Source organism: Ovis canadensis, chromosome 13 (genome assembly GCF_042477335.2).
Source record: "Ovis canadensis isolate MfBH-ARS-UI-01 breed Bighorn chromosome 13, ARS-UI_OviCan_v2, whole genome shotgun sequence".
Taxonomy (NCBI): Eukaryota; Metazoa; Chordata; class Mammalia; order Artiodactyla; family Bovidae; genus Ovis; species Ovis canadensis.
Window position 1 is genome coordinate 58,199,205 of NC_091257.1, and position 20,701 is coordinate 58,219,905.

At 42.3% G+C, this 20,701-nt stretch overlaps 1 protein-coding gene across 6 annotated transcripts; it reads left to right on the top strand.

The window, feature by feature from the left end:
* The first annotated feature begins 1,849 nt into the window (after nt 1-1,849).
* LOC138416988 (dihydrodiol dehydrogenase 3-like) lies at nt 1,850-20,112 on the top strand. Of its 6 annotated transcripts, none has more exons than XM_069546537.1 (11): nt 2,152-2,303; nt 2,873-2,956; nt 3,977-4,078; nt 6,261-6,428; nt 6,726-6,842; nt 8,516-8,593; nt 9,009-9,131; nt 9,984-10,093; nt 11,115-11,280; nt 17,673-17,755; nt 19,798-20,112. In XM_069546537.1, exons 3-11 carry the CDS (start codon nt 3,995-3,997, stop codon nt 19,838-19,840), a joined length of 972 nt encoding a protein of 323 aa, XP_069402638.1. In that variant the 5' UTR covers nt 2,152-2,303; nt 2,873-2,956; nt 3,977-3,994; the 3' UTR covers nt 19,841-20,112. The 6 variants fall into 6 exon arrangements, with proteins under 6 accessions (XP_069402640.1, XP_069402638.1, XP_069402639.1 ...); XM_069546538.1 differs by having other exon boundaries at nt 2,152-2,180; XM_069546539.1 differs by lacking the exons at nt 2,152-2,303; nt 2,873-2,956 and adding an exon at nt 1,850-2,105.
* Nucleotides 20,113-20,701: the final 589 nt, after the last annotated feature.

The following is a 20,701-nucleotide window of genomic DNA, read 5'->3' on the forward strand; positions in this document are numbered from 1 at the left end:
TTTGTGGCTAAGGGACAGGAGATGGAGATGCCATTTTCTCAGGTGGAGACGATGTGGGGGAGCACACTTTTGTGGGAAGATTAGGAGTTCAATTATAGACATGTATCTTTGAGATGCCTTTAGGTACCCAAGTGAAGATGCATGCATACAGTTGGAAATAGAAGTCTATTAGAGGAAAATTTTAGACAATATTTATATTTGTGACTTATCAAATTTAGTTGCCACCTAATGTCATGAACCCACTCCAGTACTCTTGCCTGGAAAATCCCATGGACTGAGGAGCCTGGTAGGCTGCAGTACATGAGGTCTCCAAGAGTCGGACATGACTGAGCAACTTCACTTTCATTTTTCACTTTCATGCATTGGAGAAGGAAATGGCAACCCACTCCAGTGTTCTTGCCTGGAGAATCCCAGGGATGGAGGAGTCTGGCAGGCAGCCATCTATGGGGCCGCACAGAATCGGACACGATTGATGTGACTTAGCAGCAGCAGCAGCAATGTCATGAAAGTAGACAATCAGAGATATATTAAACAGTGAGTGGTGTAGACAGGGAAGTCAAGCTTCGTGAAGACCCAGCATTAAGAAGGCATTTTTTGTTTTAAGTGGAGGAATCAGCAGATGAGGCAGAGAAGAAGAGGTGAACGAGGTAGGAGGGGTTGTTCTAAGAAGGCACGTGAAGTAGAAGTTTGAAGGAAAAAAGAGTTCAATGCTTCCAAGGGGACAGGTAAGAGAAGACTGAAACTGACCACTGGATTGGGCAGTTAACCTTGGCGAGGTCAAGTGCAGCTTTGATAGAGTGGTGAAGGCAAACCCTGAGTGGGGTGGTTTCAAGAAATGGTGCCAAGTTTTCAAAGGCTTTTCTGTAATGAGGAAAAGGAATTTGGCAGTCGCTGAAGATGAAAATGGAATCAAGAGATGAGGTTCCTTATTGGGGGAGTTGACCACCTGCCTCTGAGATCAGAGGAACAGTCCCCAGAGAGAGGAAAACCTATGATGAAGCAGATGGAGGTGGGATGACTTGAATCACATCTGTGTTAGTTACTGTTGCTGCTCCAGCAAATGACCAAAACCTTTGTAACCTGAAACACCACCAATGTATTAGTTTACATTTATGGAGGTCAGAAATGCAAAGGCTGGTTCAATGGGCTAAAATCAAAGTGCCAGCAGGCCTGCATTCTTTTCTGGAGGTTTCAGGGGAAAATCCATTTTGTTGCCTCTTCCAGCTCCTAGAGAACACTTCATTCTCCATCTTGGAGACACTCCTGCCATCTCAGAGATAGCGCATCTAATCTTTGATTCTCTTATCTAATCCTCCTATATTCCACCTCCTCTTCAACTACAACCCTCCCAGGTCCGATGTATAAGGACTTTGTGATTACACCAGAGTGATCCAGGTACTCCAGGAACATCTGCCATCTCATGGTTTTAATCACTTTTGTTAAGTAGTTCCCTGACCAGATTCAGAACCACTTCCCATGCAGTGGAAGCACAGAGTCCTCATTACTGGACCAACAGGATAGTTCCAGGTTCAGAAAGTTTTTAGCCATAATTTCATCACATCCATTTCTGTCCCTTTTCCTCTCTCTCTCCTCCTGAAACCCTTATCCTGTGATTGTTACTGTGTTCTATTTGCTAGTTAGGGAAGCATTCTTATTACTGTTCTGAATTCTGATAAATGATTATTTTGGTAAAGTATTAATCTCTGTATCATTAGCAGATTTTTTCATGTGTTTTTCTTACTGTTTCACTTGAAACAAATTCCTCTGTTTTCTCATTTTGCTGAACTTCCTCTGTCTCTATGAAATTAGTTGAAAAAGTTTCCTGTTCTAGTCTTGTAGTGGTGTCCTTGTGCAGATGTGTCTCTATGCAGTCTGTGTGCCCACAGGCTTTGGGGCAGAGCTGGAGCTGAGCTGGTCAGAGGTCACCCCTTACCAGGGCCTGCTGGCAACTTTTAAGTTGGTAGGAGGGGGAAGTGGAGGCTAGGGCCAGAGCCCAGTGGGAGCACTGGAGAAACCAGTGCTGTCCCCACCCTACTCGGCTGGGCAGGTTCCAAGGTGCTGGAACAGAAGCCCTGACCATTGGCCTTAACTTGCTTCCACCCCTTGTAAGTATGCACTCCTCTCCTCCCCCACTCCCCGCACTGGCTCCTTGCCCCAGAGGGTGGCAGAGCTGGAGGAAGGTGTGCTGGAGCAGCCCCTGGTCTGGGTGGCTGTGCATGTGGTGAAACCCTGGCACACCATCAGAGCCCCAGACCCTGCTCCTCGGGCCCCTCTGTGATGGCCGCCCTGCCCCATCCATATATGTGTGTGTTCCTGTATGAGTGTTCCTGTGTGCGTGTGTTCCTGTGTGTGTATTTCTATATGACTGTTTCTGTGTGTGTTCCTATGTGTGTCTTCCTGTGTGCGTGTTCCTATATGACTGTTTCTGTGTGTGTTCCTGTGTGCATGCGTTCCTGTGTGTGTTTGTGTATGTGTGTTCTTGTGTGTGTCTCTGTTTGTGTGTGTGTTCCTGTATGTGTGTGTGTGTGTGTGTGTGTGTGTTCATAGCTGGGTACTTGAAACAATGGGCAAATACTCACTCTTGGTAGATCTGATTCCTTGTCCTGATTGGCTTTCACAAGTTTGCTTGGCATGCTCTTAGTCCTTGTATCAGCCCAACAGGAAAATTTAGGGCAATTCAGTTCATTTCTGAATCAGCATCTGGGTGGCTTTTTGAATCCGGTGTACTTACGACTGTTTTTGAATGCCTTACTATCTCCCCAAATCCACACCCCAGTTCTACTCAAGATTTTATTAATACATGATATAGTCTATGTCTCCACCCTTATTCCTTTGTCCCTGGCCCCATATATACCCCACCTTCTCCCCGCAGCTATAATACCCATTCCAGCTGCTGTTCAGTTTAAGCTCAGTAAAACAGGCACCAGTCTCCAGGCAGCCCCAAAGTAGGTGGCAGGTAAGGTTTTCTGTGATCACTCTGGTTTGAGGGAGGCAACTGGGATCAGGACTGCAGGAGGAGAGTACGTGTGAGTAAATACATGATGACGTTTCCTACCATTCTAGTCTGGATTTTTCCTAGTTGCATGTTCACTTTGTTGCTGTAGATCTGTGACTGTTTCCCAGAACTCCTGTGAGGTTTTTCAGCTGCCTTCTCTTTCTTTTCTTGCCTTTCCAAGGGAAAAATTGGTCCTCCTAGCTCACCATTTTGCTGTTACCACTGTACATGTTAAATTTTATTTGTCTTCACAACATCCCCAAGTATCAGTGCATCATAGTTTCCTTCTCTGTCCCAAATTTGTCAATTTTTTAATAGGTTTTTCTTTTATGAATAATGTTGTACAAGATAGTAAATTATGTAAAATATATAGCTAGGTACAAGGTATAAACACTCAAGAGTCTGTTTGTACACTACACATGGTATCCTAAAGCTATTAATAATTAATCTCCAAAAAGTATTTTGCAAAAATGTCTGGTTTCCATATCCTGTTCAGGATTTCACCACTGTCAGATCTGTAAAGCAAATAATTTTGCTGGTGGGAAATGTAAAAAGGCAAATTTAGTTTCATTTGAAGTTTTGATTCTTTATTAAGGGGTAACATTTAAAAAATGCTTATTAAACACTTTTAGTTTGTGTGATTTGTGTATGTGTGTATTTGTGTTCTGAAAGATAGCTGTTTCAATTGATTTTTGATTGAGATCGGGCTTCATAATAGAAAAGTGAAAAACAGTTGCTGTGTGGAAGCTTGGCATATGGTCAACAATTATACAGCCAATCTCATCATTACACAATGCTTAAGGTTATAAAAAAGGGAACAAGTTGTTTAACTCACTTCAATCCTCTTCTTACTCCATGTGTACGGGTTTAATCTTACTTCTTCTATAATATATGTGCTAACATTAGACAGTACAGCTGGTATGTTACCTTTCTGCTATTTATAACTTGTGAAGGTTGAAGAAAAAAAATCTCTCTGCTTAGTTGGAGGAGCAACAGGCAATGGATCTCAAAAGCCAGAAGGTGAAGCTTAATGATGGCCACTTCATTCCTGTCCTGGGATTTGGCACTGCTGCACCTGAGGAGGTAAGAGTAGTGGTTTGGGGTTGAGATATAAATAGTAGTGGATGTAACATGAGAGGAAGGGGACTTGGGTTGTCAAGCACTGAGTTCCTGTGTGACTCTGGGAGGATCTTGTGGTTCCACTAACCAGGCTAGAACCATACCCTGTGAAAGGGGAGAGAACATCCAGTCTCCACTCTGCATCAGGGTCTGAGGCTGTGCTCACCTGCAGATTACTCTGGGTTCCCCTCCAGTTTCCGTCTCTTTCCCAGCTTGGCAGAAGAGGTGAGACTCGGCTGTTGAGAACACTGACTGTCAGCTGCTTTGCTCTGAGGGGGATTGCAATGGTCAGGTTTCTCTGTGTATTTTATTAGTTCCAGAACTCCTTCCTCCTTCCACAAAGACATGACCCAGAGAAATATTTGAAGTAAAAGGCCCTGAAGATGAAATGGCTGAAAACTAATGGGAGAGAATTGCTTTCCTACTGTGGGGTGTGTGCTTGGTCCCAGGCCAGACACATTCCAGCTGTGTTTTACCCTTTACTTCAGTTTCTGCTTGACTACTTCTTCTAATGGAAATTACAGTGTCATTTGGGGGGATATGCTACAGTCTTACAGGCCAGGCTTTTTAATGTATTCTTGGGTTTTGCAGTGTCTATTTATTAAAGTATAGTTTTCGGTGCTTGGACATGAGCGGCTAGTGGACAAGTGTCTAGACTGGAAACCAGAAAGTTTGCTGTCCATCTGGTCTTTAGAGTATGTAGCTGTGACAAGGGGCTGACTGGTCCTTAAACTTTGTGTCTCACTTCTTCATCTATAAAACAGAAGGAAATATTCAGAGACCCTTTCAAGACAAAGGCAGGGCTTATTTCCTTGGAGTGCAAAGTGGGATGAGGGGAGGGAAGGGACCAGGCTATACTGAAGTATTCCTTGGTACAGTCCCAAATACCTGAGTATTTAAGAAAAACCAGGACTAGACCCCACAGAGGGAAGTTAGACAAATGATTTAGTTCCTTGAAACAGGAAAGATTCTGAATCACATAAAAAGAAATGGAGTATTATGCAGTATTAAAAACAAAGTTAATCCTGCCATTTGCAACCACACAGATCAACCTGGAGAACATTAAGTGAAATGAGAGAAGACAAAAATAGAAAGACAAATACTTCATGATCTCTACATGGGTGAAATCTAAAAAAGTGGAACTCACAGAAGAAGAGAGTAGAGGAATGGTGATCAGAAGTTGAGGACAAGGCTGGGAGAAAAGGGAAAGATGTTGGTCAAAGGGACAGACCTTCAGTTTGAGATGAATAAGTCTTGACCCCTGATGTTCAGCACGGTGACTCCAGTTGATAATAATGGATTCTATCTTGAGATTTGCTAACAGAGCAGATTTTCAGTGTTCTCACAACTCCCCTCACAAGTTAGCTATGTGAGGTGATGGATCTCCTGGTAGCTTGATTGTGATCATCAATAACAGTGGGTAATTATAAGCAGTACTGACAGTATTTTACCTCTAGTGCCACCTGGTGCTGGTTGTAAAGAACCTCGCTGCCAGTGCAGGAGACATAAGAGGTTAAGGGTTCAATCCCTGGGTTGGGAAGAACGCTGGAGGAGGGCATGGCCATCCACTCCTGGATTTTTGCCTGGAGAATCCCTTGAACAGAGGAGCCTGGTGGGCTTTGGTTGCCATAGGGTGGCAAAGAATGGACATGACTGAAGCAACTTAGCTTGCATGCACTTATGTGTAAATATCGTTTTGTATACCTTGAATAGATACAGTTTTTTTTTTTTTTGGTGTATTCTGTGTGGCTTCAGTGGTAGCCAGAAGTCTTAGAAGCTTCCAGCTTGTTTCTTGATGCTTTTACCATACATCTTATACCTTTGTCAATTTCACTTCAAACTCCTCACAGTATAAATCCTATCCATGACTACAACTTTATGTTTACTCCTTTGGGATCTAATATCAAATCACTGAACCTGGAGGTGGCCTTTGGATCCTCTGATACCTGTGATAAACCTCTAATCGATGAGTCCCTGGGTGTCCATTTAATTACTGACCAGGAAATTCCAGCAATTTGTCATGGGTTCATCACACGTATACAGAACTACCCAAAGAAAAGTTGAATCTTGGGAAGATCAAAGCTTGTGCTTTAACAATCTTTTAACCTATGTGAATATGTAAGTACTACCTTTGTTGCTCATGTAGGTTTCTAAGAGCGAAGCTCTGGAGGTCACCAAATTCGCTATAGAGGTTGGGTTCCGCCACCTTGACTGTGCTCATGTGTACCGAAATGAAGAGCAGGTTGGCCAAGCCATTCGAAGCAAGATTGCAGATGGCACTGTGAAGAGAGAAGACATATTCTACACTTCAAAGGTGCTGTGTGTGTGTTGTGTGTGTGCACATGTGGGCAACTGATTGTGCCCAGGTGATTATTGTATAATAGGATCATTGTTTGGTGAAGAGTTGTTTGGTGACCCATGTTTATTATTACATTCCTAAAGCATTGGAATTCCCTGGTGGTCCAATATTAAGACTCGGTGCTTTATTGCCATGAGCCCAGGTTCAATCCTTGGTCAGTGAAGTAATACCCCAAAAGCCATGTGGTAAGCCCCTCCCCCGCCAATTTCCTGACGTATTATTAACACAGCTTCCATTCTTTAATCTCTACAGCTTTGGTGCACTTTCTTTCGACCAGATTTGGTCCAACCAGCCTTAGAAAAGTCACTGAAAGATCTTCAACTGGATTATGTTGATCTCTATCTCATTCATTTCCCAGTGGCCATGAAGGTTGGAAATTTGTGTGATCGCTTCTATTTTACTTCTTTTTTTAGAATGTGTATCAACTTACATGGATGCTTGAATTAAGATTTGTCTTAATAGATTGTAGGGAGGGTTTCACTAGAGTAGAATCCCCCTAATAATCATTCATGATCATCTTTTTACTGATTTTCTTTGACTCCCTTACACACCTCCCGGAGAAAGGAGTTAAAGAATCTCTCAGTGTCTGCTTTAAAAACTTGAGGAAATAGAAATAGGTGAGTTCTGCACACAGTCCTGAATACGACTCCTGAGTCTCTAGGGATTTCATGAAACAAGAGTTTGGTGCAGCCATGATGAGCAATGACACAATCTTACATCGAATGTGATGAGTTCTTCTCCTCTTTCACCCTTTCAAGTTGAGCATATTTGGTGGTGCTCCATCTGGATGGATGTAAAACTGGCAGACATCATAGGGAAACCTTGCCTACACTGTTGCTTGTCTTCATGATGAAGTTATAGACTGCACTTAGACTTTAAGAACTGTATTATTATGCTGTATTATTATGTAGACGGGAGTTTCCTGGCAGTCCAGTAGTTACGACTCCATGCTTTCACTGCTGAGGCAAGTTGACTTGAGGGAAGGAGTGCAATCCATGTTTGGGGAACTAAGATCCCACAAACCTGAGGGAACAAACAAACAAACAAACAAACCCCACAGTGAAACTACAACAACAAAAAACTGTGTTATATAGAACTCTTGATTTTAAGTTACAGAAATCTACTCAAGCCATCCTATGCAAAATAGCTTAGAGGACTATGTAGATGGGAAGTCCAAGTCATGGATAGATTTAAGGATTTGCTGTACTCTTCAGAAATGTCTGTTTTTTCTATCTCTCATCATGACATTGGAGGATTCATCAGTACAGAATCTGCCTGCAATACAGGAGCTGCAGGAGATGTAGGTTTGATCTCTGGATTGGGAAGATCCCCTGAAGGAAAGAGTGGCAACCCACTCCAGTATTCTTGCCTGGAGAATCCCATAGGCAGAGGAGTCTGGTGGGCTACAGTCCATGGGGACACAAAGAGTCAGAAATGACTGAAGCAACTTAGCAAACACACACATAATGGCATTACTCATGATTTGCTTTATTTTTACTGAACATTGGTGACATTTTCTACTGGTGGCAAATATGGTCTTGGGGCAGCTCATGGTCATGAATGTTTGAGAGCATGTCTGGCTCTTCCACATTCCATCAACCTAACCAGAGCCTTGCTGGTTCACATGCCTGCCCTAGAACATCTGATGCTCAGATGGAAAAGGAAGTCTGATTATCTAGTCATATCAAGGTTGAAATTTTTATTCTGGAAATTATGTCATGTAACTTATTGCCTTTTCCAGCTCAAGAGAAGCATTTCAAAAGAGACAAGTACAAGGAACAGACAAAATCCACAAAAGTCATGGGAATTCCCATTTAGGACCTAGAAAAACATATTTATTACAACATATATATATTAAGTGTAAGAGACTAGAATATGCCTCCCTCCTAAAGACATTGCTTACAACTCCATATATGCAAATACTAGTATCCAGAATATTGTAACACCTACCTCATGGAGGTTTACTACCTGGTGCCAAGCAGCCAGGCTAAATGTAGAGATATTACTTTGTGACATCTCTAAAATGACTACCTCTATTCCAGCCAGGGGAGGAATTACTTCCAAAAGATGAAAATGGAAAAATGATATTAGACTCAGTGGATCTCTGTCGCACGTGGGAGGTGAGTCTAGGGAGGAGCAAATCAGGGGAGGAGCCAGGAGAGGGGGGACCTCTTTCATTTCTTCCACCTGTGAGAATGGGCTGTGGACCATCAGACTCAGCAGTTCATGAATCTAAGGGTTGTGATGCTGCGGTTTTGGGGAGGAAACCATTGCTGGAATGCTCACAGAGAGGAATGAAAGAAGAGAATATGGGACAGGGAAGACGGGCATCTCTTTCCTTCCATGTGATATGTCTTCTCAGGGAGTTTTCTAAGGAGGAAATGGTAATTGTTGCTTTTGTGTCACAAGTTCTTTTTTCCTCTTGATAAGCAATTGATTCTTGATGGGTGACCTTATTGATAGATAATTTTTCAGCATTTATTTTTGCTCTATTGCCCATTCTAAATGACTGCGCACCCCCCCCTTCTTCCCTAGGCCCTGGAGAAGTGTAAGGATGCAGGGCTGACCAAGTCCATCGGGGTGTCCAACTTCAACCACAAGCAGCTGGAGAAGATCCTGAACAAGCCGGGGCTCAAGTACAAGCCCGTCTGCAACCAGGCGAGCAGCTCGGCTCCTCTCCCTCCTGCTCTTCACAACCTCCCTCTTGCCATGGGGCCTGATGTCTGTCTGTCCTCCCCTCCTGTTCATCCGACCTTTGTGGGCAGAATATTCTAGAGGGTAGAGCCTCTGTGTGGATGGAATACCATGAATAGAACCCACAGTGGTACCTCTGTTTGATAAAGTCTGGGTGGAAAAGCTGGCGGCGGGGGGTGGGTGGGGGGTCCTGCTAAATTGTGGTGGAGACTGAGGAAAGGTAAGGGAGGTGAAGAAGGGTTAGACTAGTCACCCAGAACTTAGAGGAAGGTGGTGTTCACCTGAGCCTGAAGGGTGTCCAGAAATGGATGTTGAACGTGCCTGGGAGGGAACTTATGGACGGGAAGGAGGACCACGAAACATGGCATAGAGTGTAAAGAAAGTTAAATCGGACAATATTGGTTTAAAATTTGTGTGGGGTTTGGATGGCTGAATCCTTAGTCTTGGTGTTTCAGCTTTTCTGGGTCTTCAGTACCAAAAATGTGCTGAAAACTATGAAAGTCATCCAGGTGAAAGGCTGAATTTAACGGCTCATGGTGATATTAACAATCAATAAAATATTTACTCAGAAACATTTACTCATATGTAGAGCTCACCTTGTGATTACTCAAGCTTGGAATGGTTCTCTCATCCAGCTCTATCATAAAATTAACTTTTAAGGACACTTCTCTCAATTTTTATCTTGATGTTGATATTTCAAGTTTACATTTAAGTTGTAGTTTTTCCTTTAGCATTTTTTAAACTTTTAATATTCTCTGTTTTATTAATATTACTTTCCCATATAATCTGACACTCTTCTCTGTTGGCATTCTACAGGTGGAATGTCACCCTTATCTCAACCAGAGTAAACTGTTGGATTTCTGCAAGTCCCATGATATTGTTCTTGTTGCCTATAGTGCTCTGGGATCCCAAAGAATAAAAGGATGGTAATGAACCCTAATGAAGACAACATGGTGTTTACCTAAAATTCAGTTTTTGATGAAATGGTTCAAATCATACAGTACTCAGTGGTCTGGAGATAACTCTCACAGGCAGGGGGAATAAAGGGGAAGGATGGACTGATTTCTTCTCTTTTATCTTCTCATCACCCAGACAGTTTCTCTACACTGTATTAGCTTGTGTGAGAGTTAGTTGCTTGTTGTGTCTGACTCTTTGCAACCTCATGGTCTGTTGCCCACCAAACTCCTCTGTCCATGGATTTTCCAGGCAAGAATACTGAAGTGGGTAGCCATTCCCTTCCCCAGGGGGTCTTTCTGGCTCAAGATCCAAGCCAGGTCTGCTGCTTGTATATTCATCAATTACATTAAAATCTCTGCATAATCTCCCAGTTGAGACCAGAAACCCAACCTTATATCATGATCTTGCTTATTAACTAATGAATACATTTCTAAAAAGAGATGTTCCAAACTTCACTTACCTAATGTCTAAAATTGGGACAATGATATGTAACTCTTAGGTCTATCATGCTAGAAATAAAGTTTCAATTTGAACCAATTATGTAAACATCTCTAGGAGAATAATGATGAAATAAATGACTGTCATCCTGGGACTACTCAGTTTTTATCAAAGCCTAGAAAAGTGACATTAAAAAATTTCCTGGTATTTTTCTTCTCCTTCTCTACTCATGGTCTTGATTATCAAAGAAAAACAATAACTGAGAAGTAAAGAAAAAATTCCACACGTTTGGCAGTCCTGGTCTCAACTCAATCATGAATCTGAACACAGAATGGGAGGTGACCCAGTTGAGGTTCTGACTCAGTTTGTCTTCAACTGAGTCATGGAATTTGTATTTCTAACAAGATCCCTGATGATACTGATGATGCTGGTCCCTGGAGCACACTTTGAGAAGCATTGGTCTGGAGTGAACCTACTTGGTCTGTTTGAGAAGCCTCCTTAGAAACTGAGGATTTAGTCTCAGCTTCTCAGCATTTCTGAATTTCCTTCCAGGGTGAACCTGAACCACCCCGTTCTCTTGGAGGACCCGGTTCTTTGTGCCATTGCCAAAAACCACAAGCAAACGCCAGCTCTAGTTGCCCTTCGCTACCAGATACAACGTGGGGTTGTGGTTCTGGCCAAGAGTTACAACAAGAAGCGGATCAAAGAGAACATACAGGTAATGATGAGTGGGGCTGTGGGCAGCGGGCTCCTAAGGAATATCCTTCACGAGAGTCATTCTTTGTCCATCTCTCAAGACTTTCCTTAAGTCAAGACAAGTTACCTGTTCTCCCCTGTGCATGAATGCCTTGTGTGTGTTCCTGGTAGTTTTCTCCTCCTGATGTGGCAACAGGAAAGGTGGCATGGCTGGAGAGGGTTAATGTTGGACAGATGTGTGTGCTCAGTTGCTCAGTCTTGTCTGACTCTTTGTGACCCCATGGCCTGTAGCCTGCCAGGCTGGTCTGTCCATGGGGGTTCTTTAGGCAAGAATACTGGAGTGGGTCTCCATGCCCTCCTCCAAGGGATCTTCCCCACCCAGCGATTGAACTCAGGTCTCCCACATTGCAGGCAGATTCTTCACTGTCTGAGTCACCAGGGAAGCCCAAGAACACTGGAGTTGGTAACTTATTCCTTCTCCAGGGGATCTTCCTAACCCAGGAATTGAACTGGAGTCTCCTGCATTGCAGGCAGATTCTTTACCATCTGAGCCAAGGTTGGACAGATAACAGAGATTTATTTCCAGTGTTACTTCTGCAATTTATTCTGTCACCTTGTGCAAATGGCGTCTTATTTTCTTTGTTCTCAGTTGATGAAATTGTGAATTTTTTAGGCTGTTTGGACTGCTCCAACAAAATACCATGGATTGAGTGGCTGAGAAAAAATTGAAATTTCCTTCTCACATTTATGAAGCTGGAGTCTTGAGGTCAGGGGGCTTGTGTGGTTGGTTGAGGGCCCTCCTCCAGGTCACAAGCTTCTCCTTGTAATTTAACATGGTGGAGGGGAAAACAGAGTATTTCCCTGAATACTAACAAGGTTGCATGTTCATACATTTAATCTCCATGAGTTTCTGCCTTTGAGAAGCTCCTCTTCAAGACTTTGTCCACTTTAGCTAAGTTGTTTCTTTTTAGACTTCTGTGTGGGAGACCTACATTTTCCCCTTAGTGTAGCTGCACAGAAAACTCCCCAATTTCAGAATTTAATGTAGAGAACAGTTATGCTTCTCTTGATTCTGTGGTTTGACAGTCAGCCTGCACTCAGCTAAGCTGTTGTCCTCTTAGCTGGGCTCTCTCATGCATTTGCAGTTCAGTGCAGAACAGCTCTGCAGTTCTGCTTTAGCAGGTGGATATGGCTCTTGTTAGAGGAGCATGCACGCTTCGCTGCATAGTTTTTCATATATGTTTGGCTAGACTGCTGTCAACTGACTTGGTCTTCATCTCAGCACAGTGCTGTGATCCCAAGTCAGTGATTAGGGAAAAAATCCTCTTCCTGTCTGAGATCAGATCTGGCTCAGCACTTCTGGGAAATATCACTGTTCAGTGCCACAGGTTACAGGTCAGGCCAAGTCAAGGGGAAGGGAAATTGTCCCCTGATCAATTGTTTCCATTTTTCCATTTAAATTTGGTTCTGTAATCTAGCTGGAACTAATTATCTAAGATTATATGAAAATAGATACATACGCCTTTACGTATATTTAAATTTAAACCGAAAGTTCCATATTTCCTCACAGATTTTCATTGTCAACTCTGTCATATATCAATTGTCCAGAAGTACATTTATGGTGTCTCTCTTCTATTTAACTATTCTGTTTTCTGCACTGTGATATTAAAGTGAAAATAAGTATGCTTTTCAAAATGATAATTTTTTATTTTTTAAGACTATCCTGATTGCTTTTATTTAGCTCTCTTTTATTGCAAATTTAGTATCACTTTACCAACTTCCAGGGAAGAATACATGCTCAAGTCTTTGGTTCATGTTATATTGAAACACTAGATCATTTGGAGTAAATGAATTTCTTTTCAAAATTGAGCTTTCCATTTCATGAATATGATATGAATTTTTAATTATCTAGGTTTCTTTAATGTTAAACATTTTTTCATAACTTTCTCCACAAACAAATTTACATAAAGTTTTTGTTAGATTCAGTCATAGATAATGAATAGTTTGATATCAGAGTCTTGAATAGGCTTTCACAGGGAGCCTCCTTTCCGCAGTGCTTCAGCGGAATGTTGTCACCCTTGGGCATGTTGGGGAGAGTTAATCAGTTTAATGTTAGCTCAGGTTTAGGTATTGAGTCAGTTCAGTTCAGTTCAGTTCAGTTGCTCAGTTGTGTCCGACTCTTTGCGACCCCATGAATCGCAGCACGCCAGGCCTCCTTGTCCATCACCAACTACCGGAGTTTACCCAGACTCATGTGCAGCGAATTGGAGATGCCATCCAGCCATCTCATCCTCTGTCATCCCCTTCTCTTCCTGCCTTCAATCTTTCCCAGCATCAAGGTCTTTCCAATGAGTCAACTCTTTGCACGAGGTGGCCAAAGTATTGGAGTTTCAGCCTCAGCATCAGTCCTTCCAATCAATGAACACCCAGGACTGATCTTTAGGATGGACTGGTTGGATCTCCTTGTAGTCCAAGGGACTCTCAAGAGTCTTCTCCAACACCACAGTTCAAAAGCATCAGTTCTTTGGTACTCAGATTTCTTCACAGTCCAACTCTCACATCAGTACATGGCCACTGGAAAAACCATAGCCTTGAATAGATGGATCTTAGTCAGCAAAATAATGTCTCTGCTTTTGAATATGCTATCTAGGTTGCTCATAAATTTCCTTCCAAGGAGTAAGCGTCTTTTAATTTCATAGCTTCAATCACCATCTGCAGTGTTTGGAGCCCCTCCCCCCTCCGCAAATAAAGTCTGACACTGTTTCGTCATCTATTTCCCATGAAGTGATGGGACCAGATGCCATGATCTTTGTTTTCTGAATGTTGAGCTTTATTTTTTTATTTTTACTTTATTTTACTTTACAATACTGTATTGGTTTTGCCATACATTGACATGAATCCACCACGGGTGTACATGCGATCCCAAACATGAACCCCCCTCCCACCTCCCTCCCCACAACATCCCTCTGGGTCATCCCCGTGCACCAGCCCCAAGCATGCGGTATCCTGCATCGGACAGAGACTGGTGATTCGATTCTTACATGATAGTATACATGTTTCAATGCCATTCTCCCAAATCATCCCACCCTCTCCCTCTCCCTCTGAGTCCAAAAGTCCGCTATACACATCTGTGTCTTTTTGGCTATCTTGCATACAGGGTCATCATTGCCATCTTTCTAAATTCCATATATATGTGTTAGTATACTGTATCGGTGTTTTTCTTTTTGGCTTACTTCACTCTGTATAATTGGCTCCAGTTTCATCCATCTCAACAGAACTGATTCAAATGTATTCTTTTTAACGGCTGAGTAATACTCCATTGTGTAATGTACCACAGCTTTCTTATCCATTCATCTGCTGATGGACATCTAGGTTGTTTCCATGTCCTGGCTATTATAAACAGTGCTGTGATGAACATTGGGGTACATGTGTCTCTTTCAATTCTGGTTTCCTCGGTGTGTATGCCCAGCAGTGGGATTGCTGGGCAAACTAGTACAGGCACTATGGAAAACAGTGTGGAGATTCCTTGAAAAATTGCAAATAGAACTGAATGTTGAGCTTTAAGCCAACTTTTTCACTCTCCTCTTTCACTTTCATCAAGAGGCTTTTCAGTTCCTCTTCACTTTCTGCCATAAGGGTGGTGTCATCTGCATATCTGAGGTTATTGATATATTTCTCCCAGCAATCTTGATTCCAGCTTGTGCTTCTTCCAGCCTAGTGTTTCTCATGATGTACTCTGCATATAAGTTAAATAAGCAGGGTGACAATATACAGCCTTGATGTACTCCTTTTCCTATTTGGAACCAGTCTGTTGTTCCATGTCCAGTTCTAACTGTTGCTTCCTGACCTGCATACAGATTTCTCAAGAGGCAGGTCAGGTGGTCTGGCATTCCCATCTCTTTCAGAATTTTCTGCAGTTTATTGGATCCACACAGTCAAAGACTTTAGCATAGCCAATAAAGCAGAGATAGATGCTTTTCTGGAATACTCTTGCTTTTTTGATGATGCAGCAGATGTTGACAATTTGATCTCTGGTTCCTCTGCCTTTTCTAAAGCCAGCTTGAACATCTGGAAGTTCATGGTTCACGTATTGCTAAAGCCTGGCTTGGAGAATTTTGAGCATTATTTTACTAGCATGTGAGATGAGTGCGATGGGAATACCAGACCACCTGACCTGCCTGTTGAGAAACCTATCTGTAGGTCAGGAAGCAACAGTTTGAACTGGACTTGGAACAACAGACTGGTTCCAAATAGGAAAAGGAGTACATCAAGGCTGTATATTGTCACCCTGCTTATTTAACTTATATGCAGAGTACATCATGAGAAACACTAGGCTGGAAGAAGCACAAGCTGGAATCAAGATTGCTGGGAGAAATATCAATAACCTAAGATATGCAGATGATACCACCCTTATGGCAGAAAGTGAAGAGGAGCTAAAAAGCCTCTTGATGGGAGAGCGAAAAAGTTGGCTTAAAGCTCAACATTCAGAAAACGAAGATCATGGCATCCGGTCCCATCACTTCATGGGAAATAGATGAGGAAACAGTAGAAACAGGGTCAGACTATATTTTTGGGCTCCAAAATCACTGCAGATGGTGACTGCAGCCATGAAATTAAAAGACGCTTACTCCTTGGAAGAAAAGTTATGACCAACCTAGACAGCATATTCAAAAGCAGAGACATTACTTTGCCGACTAAGGTCCGTCTAGTCAAGGCTATGGTTTTTCCTGTGGTCATGTATGGATGTGAGAGTTGGACTGTGAAGAAGGCTGAGCACCAAAGAATTGATGCTTTTGAACTGTGGTGTTGGAGAAGACTCTTGAGAGTCCTTGGACTGCAAGGAGATCCAACCAGTCCATTCTGAAGGAGATCAACCCTGGGATTTATTTGGAAGGAATGATGTTAAGCTGAAGCTCCAGTACTTTGGCCACCTCATGGGAAGAGTTGACTCATTGGAAAAGACTTTGATGCTGGGAGGGATTGGGGGCAGGAGGAGAAGGGGACGACTGAGGATGAGATGGCTAGGTGGCATCAAGGGCTCGATGGACGTGAGTCTGAGTGAACTCTTGGAGATGGTGATGGACAGGGAGGCCTGGCGTGCTGCGATTCATGGGGTCGCAAAGAGTTGGACATGACTGAATGACTGAACTGAACTGAACTTGAGCATTCTTTGGCATTGCCTTTCCTTGGAATTGGAATGAAAACCGACCTTTTCCAGTCCTGTGGCCACTGCTGAATTTTCCAAATTTGCTGGCATATTGAGTGCAGCACTTTCACAGCATAATCTTTTAGGATTTGAAATAGCTCAACTGGAATTCCATCACCTCCACTAGCTTTGTTCATAGTCATGCTTTCTAAGGCCCACTTGACTTCACATTCCAGGATGTCTGCCTCTAGGTGAGTGATCACACCATCATGATTATCTGGGTCATGAAGATCTTTTTTGTACAGTTCTTCTGTGTATTCTTGCCACCTCTTTTTTATATCTTCTGCTTCTGTTAGGTCTATACCATTTCTGTCCTTTATCGAGCCCATCTTTGCATGAAATGTTCCCTTGGTATCTCTAATTTTCTTGAAGAGAGCTCTAGTCTTTCGCATTCTTTTGTTTTCCTCTATTTCTTTGCATTGATCACTGAGGAAGGCTTTCTTATCTCTCCTTGCTATTCTTTTGAACTCTGCATTCAGATGGTCATATCTTTCCTTTTCTCCTTGGCTTTTCATTTCTCTTGTTTTCACAGCTATTTGTAAGGGCTCCTCAGATAGCCATTTTGCTTTTTTGCATTTCTTTTCCATGAGGATGATCTTGATTTCTGTCTCCTGTACAATGTCACGAACCTCCGTCCATATTTCATCAGGTACTCTATCAGATCTAGTCCCTTAAATCTATTTCTCACTTCCACTGTATAATCATAAGGGATTTGATTTAGGTTATAGCTCAATGGTCTAGTGGTTATTCCTACTTTCTTCAATTTAAGTCTGAATTTGGCAATAAGGAGTTCATGATCTGAGCCACAGTCAGCTCCCAGTCTTGTTTTTGCTGACTGTATAGAGCTTCTCCATCTTTGGCTGCAAAGAATATAATCCGCCTGATTTTGTATTGAGTCAGGGGTGTCCAAAGGCAATGTGTTTGGAAAAAGAAGATTTTAGTTCATTTTCTGTCACAAGTGATTCACTTAGAAAGATAAGGGACTGATGCACTGTAATGTTTGTGAGGTGGACAGAAAAGGAGAAGGTGTGGGAAGGAGTGGTGAGAACTCAGCAAGAGGGTCCCAGGTTGTTCTCCTGGAAGCTGAGGACAGGCACGGCTTCCCTGTCCCCTTCTCGTGTCTCTATACAGCTGGAAAATCCTCCAGTCCCCAGGGGGGAGGCTGTCTCTTTGGGGGAGAGGTTAATGTGATTGTTCCTTCCTTCCAGGTGTTTGACTTTGAGCTGAGTCCAGAAGACATGAAAGCAATCGATGGCCTCAACAGAAATATAAGATATAGCGAGATGCTATTGTAAGTGACTTGCAGATATTTCACACATACACTGTTTTCTGTGGCAGGCAGGTCAGCAGGAGAACTAAGCATTTCAAAAGCTTAATTCTGGGAAAAGAGTCCTGAATTCCAGTGTAGAAGTAAACCAGGGGCTTCCTGCAGAACTCAGATGAGAGGTTTCCTCCAAGGCTCCATCTCTGACCAACAGAAATATGACTTGGGCCCAGGACAGCCCATCAGTAGAATCCTCAGATTTGACATCATGGTGATTCCACTACTTTGTGTCCCTAATCCCTATGCCTAGTATGCCTCCTCTCAGGGTGGAGGGACCCAGGAAACAGAAAGGGCACACTGCCTGCAGCCCACTATTCTTTCAGGGACCTGTGAACATGTTTCATATTTAATTCTTTTTGGATCAGGGGAACATGATTATATTAATAACAGCTATATAAGAATGACTCCATCATGCATTACACACATGTTTTGTTGTTGTTCAGCTGCGAAGTCCTGTCTGACTCTTTTGCAACCCCATGGACTATAGCCTACCAGGCTCTTTTGTCCATGGGATTTCCCAGGCATTTCCCTCTCCAAGGGATCTTCCCAACTCAGGGGTTAAACCGATGTCTCCTGCATGGGCAGTGGGGTCCTTTACTACTGAACAACCTGGGAAGCCTGTGTTGATGTTTGTCCACATAGAGTCATCAAATGTCATGTTAATGTTTTTCTGGAGGGATCCAAGCAGGCCAATGTGCATCAGTGCTCAGAAGTCACAGGGGGGCTACCTCCCCCCCCTCCCCTAAGTGGCTGGTGGGTTTTCTCCCTAATGGGCATTTCTTCTCCAAGACATTATCCATTTAGTTCAAATTGATCTCTTCATTGGCCTTTTTCCCTCTTCCAACTCCCATTTCCTCATCCTTATAATTTCACAGAACTGAATTAACTGACCCTCCACTGAATGACTTCTGTGTCCTTAGCAGGACACACCTAGGGAAGATCGGCTGGGTGTTTGGTTTCCTGAGTCAACACTTACCCCACTGTAGCTTCTGTCCATCAGGGGTACATCCCTTTGGAGCCCCTATCACCTGGACTTTGACTTAGTCACTAACATGTGACTCCAGCTGCCTAAGTACTAAAGAAGGAGATCAGGATTGAAGAGACAAAATAAAAATTTGGAAGGGAGTTTTGAGAAATGAGAATACAAATAGTGGCAAAATGAACATTTAATTTCAGTGAAAGGTCTCAAAACTGCCCCTGTTGTTGCAGAGCTATATCATGATTCTAAGAAAAGATATGATACATGGGAAAAACATGGAAAGCTCCTCTTCTGAACTCAAAGGCTTTTAAGATCTCAAAGGCTTTTTAATTCTATGTTCTCCTTCACTGGGCTGTGAATGCCTATCTTTGTGGGCTCAACTAAATAGCACAGCTCCTGGAAGATGGAATTGCTGAAAATGCACTTTATAATAAATTGAATTTAAAAGGACACGTTAGAATGAAGAGTACAATCATGGAAAAAAGGAAAACAGCAGTAATACTAATTGCTGAATAACCAGTGTTTTAATATATTATAAAGTAAGAGAATGATCCCACTTTGTGCTGTGTATTTATTGAGGTGTACGTGGTATCTCTTCAACAGATGAGAAATTCCTTAATGGAGACACCCTGAATTTTGGGGGGTTCTCAGTATCTGCTTATCCATGGATGTGTGAAAAAGAGTAGCTAATTTGTTCACTGTGATTCTTCTCCTCATCTAGGGACAGAAGTTCCACATGTGTCTGAAATGATGCCCACAGTTAGTCCTATGTCTTGTGCTGTTGTATAAATTGTAACCTGAGTCAACCTACCTGTCACTGTGGAGTGAATGTTACATGTGGATGTTGGGACTGGACGTGCAGGTGCCGTGTGCACATGGAGCAGGCACCTGCAGGTGTGCTTGTCGGGGGAGAAGGAGGGACGTGTTTGTAGATTTAGAGTTTTAGCCCATCCTGACCACATTCACAGAACAATGTTCTCTATGACAACATGGCTGATTTAATAAATTAATCCTCCTTCTTCTCTTTCAGTGGTGTTGGTCACCCAGAATATCCATTCTCTGAAGAATATTGACTCTCAGCTCTCACCGTGGTTCTTTGAGAATGTCTTGCTTCTAGGGCAGTGAAGATTTTTGTAATTGTTAAGGTGCTTAAATGAAGTGTCTGAAATTTTGAAAGCTTGCTTTTCTTTTTAAAACATTTAACACTTTATGAGACAATAAAAACTTCAAGGTAGGAATGCTTCTATTTTTCTGATAATTAAGGTAATACATACAAATTATAGAAAATTAGGAAATAGAAGGCAAAGGATTGAAAATAAAAATAAGCTGTGGTTAACCATTTTAATAATACTTTTGTGCACTTTCCTATACAAATGTGGGTTTTTATTTACAAAGGGAAAGAATCTTCAATTTACAGAATGTATACTTATTTTTTAGCTTAGCATAATTATATTGGTAAGCTAAAAATACCATTTACAAATCAGCATTGTATTTTGCTTACTATAAGGCTACAAATCTTATTCACTTAATTTCTTAATTGTCTGCCTAGAAATTGTTTTATCAATAGATATTAATAAAAATGAGAAATTCTTGAGTTGATAGTCCAGTGGAGGCTGAAACTGTGAACAGAATCAGGAGTATTTAGCTGTTAAAAATGGGCAAGTGCCTGTAGGAGATATTTCTACACAATCTCTCCCATTTCTGTACATCTGTTGGCCAGAAGAGCCAGCTACACTTCATCCCACAGAACTTCTCATTTGTACAAGAAAGGGCCTTGAAACATAGTGATAGTTCTCTGGAACAGAAAATGCTAGTCAAGGAAATAGGAGTATTCATGCAACATTTAAGGGCCAGCAAGTCAGCTGATGTGGGTGGAGTTTTGTGAGGTGGGGAGAGAGGAGTTGAAGAGAAGACCAGAGAGCCAGTGGGGCCAG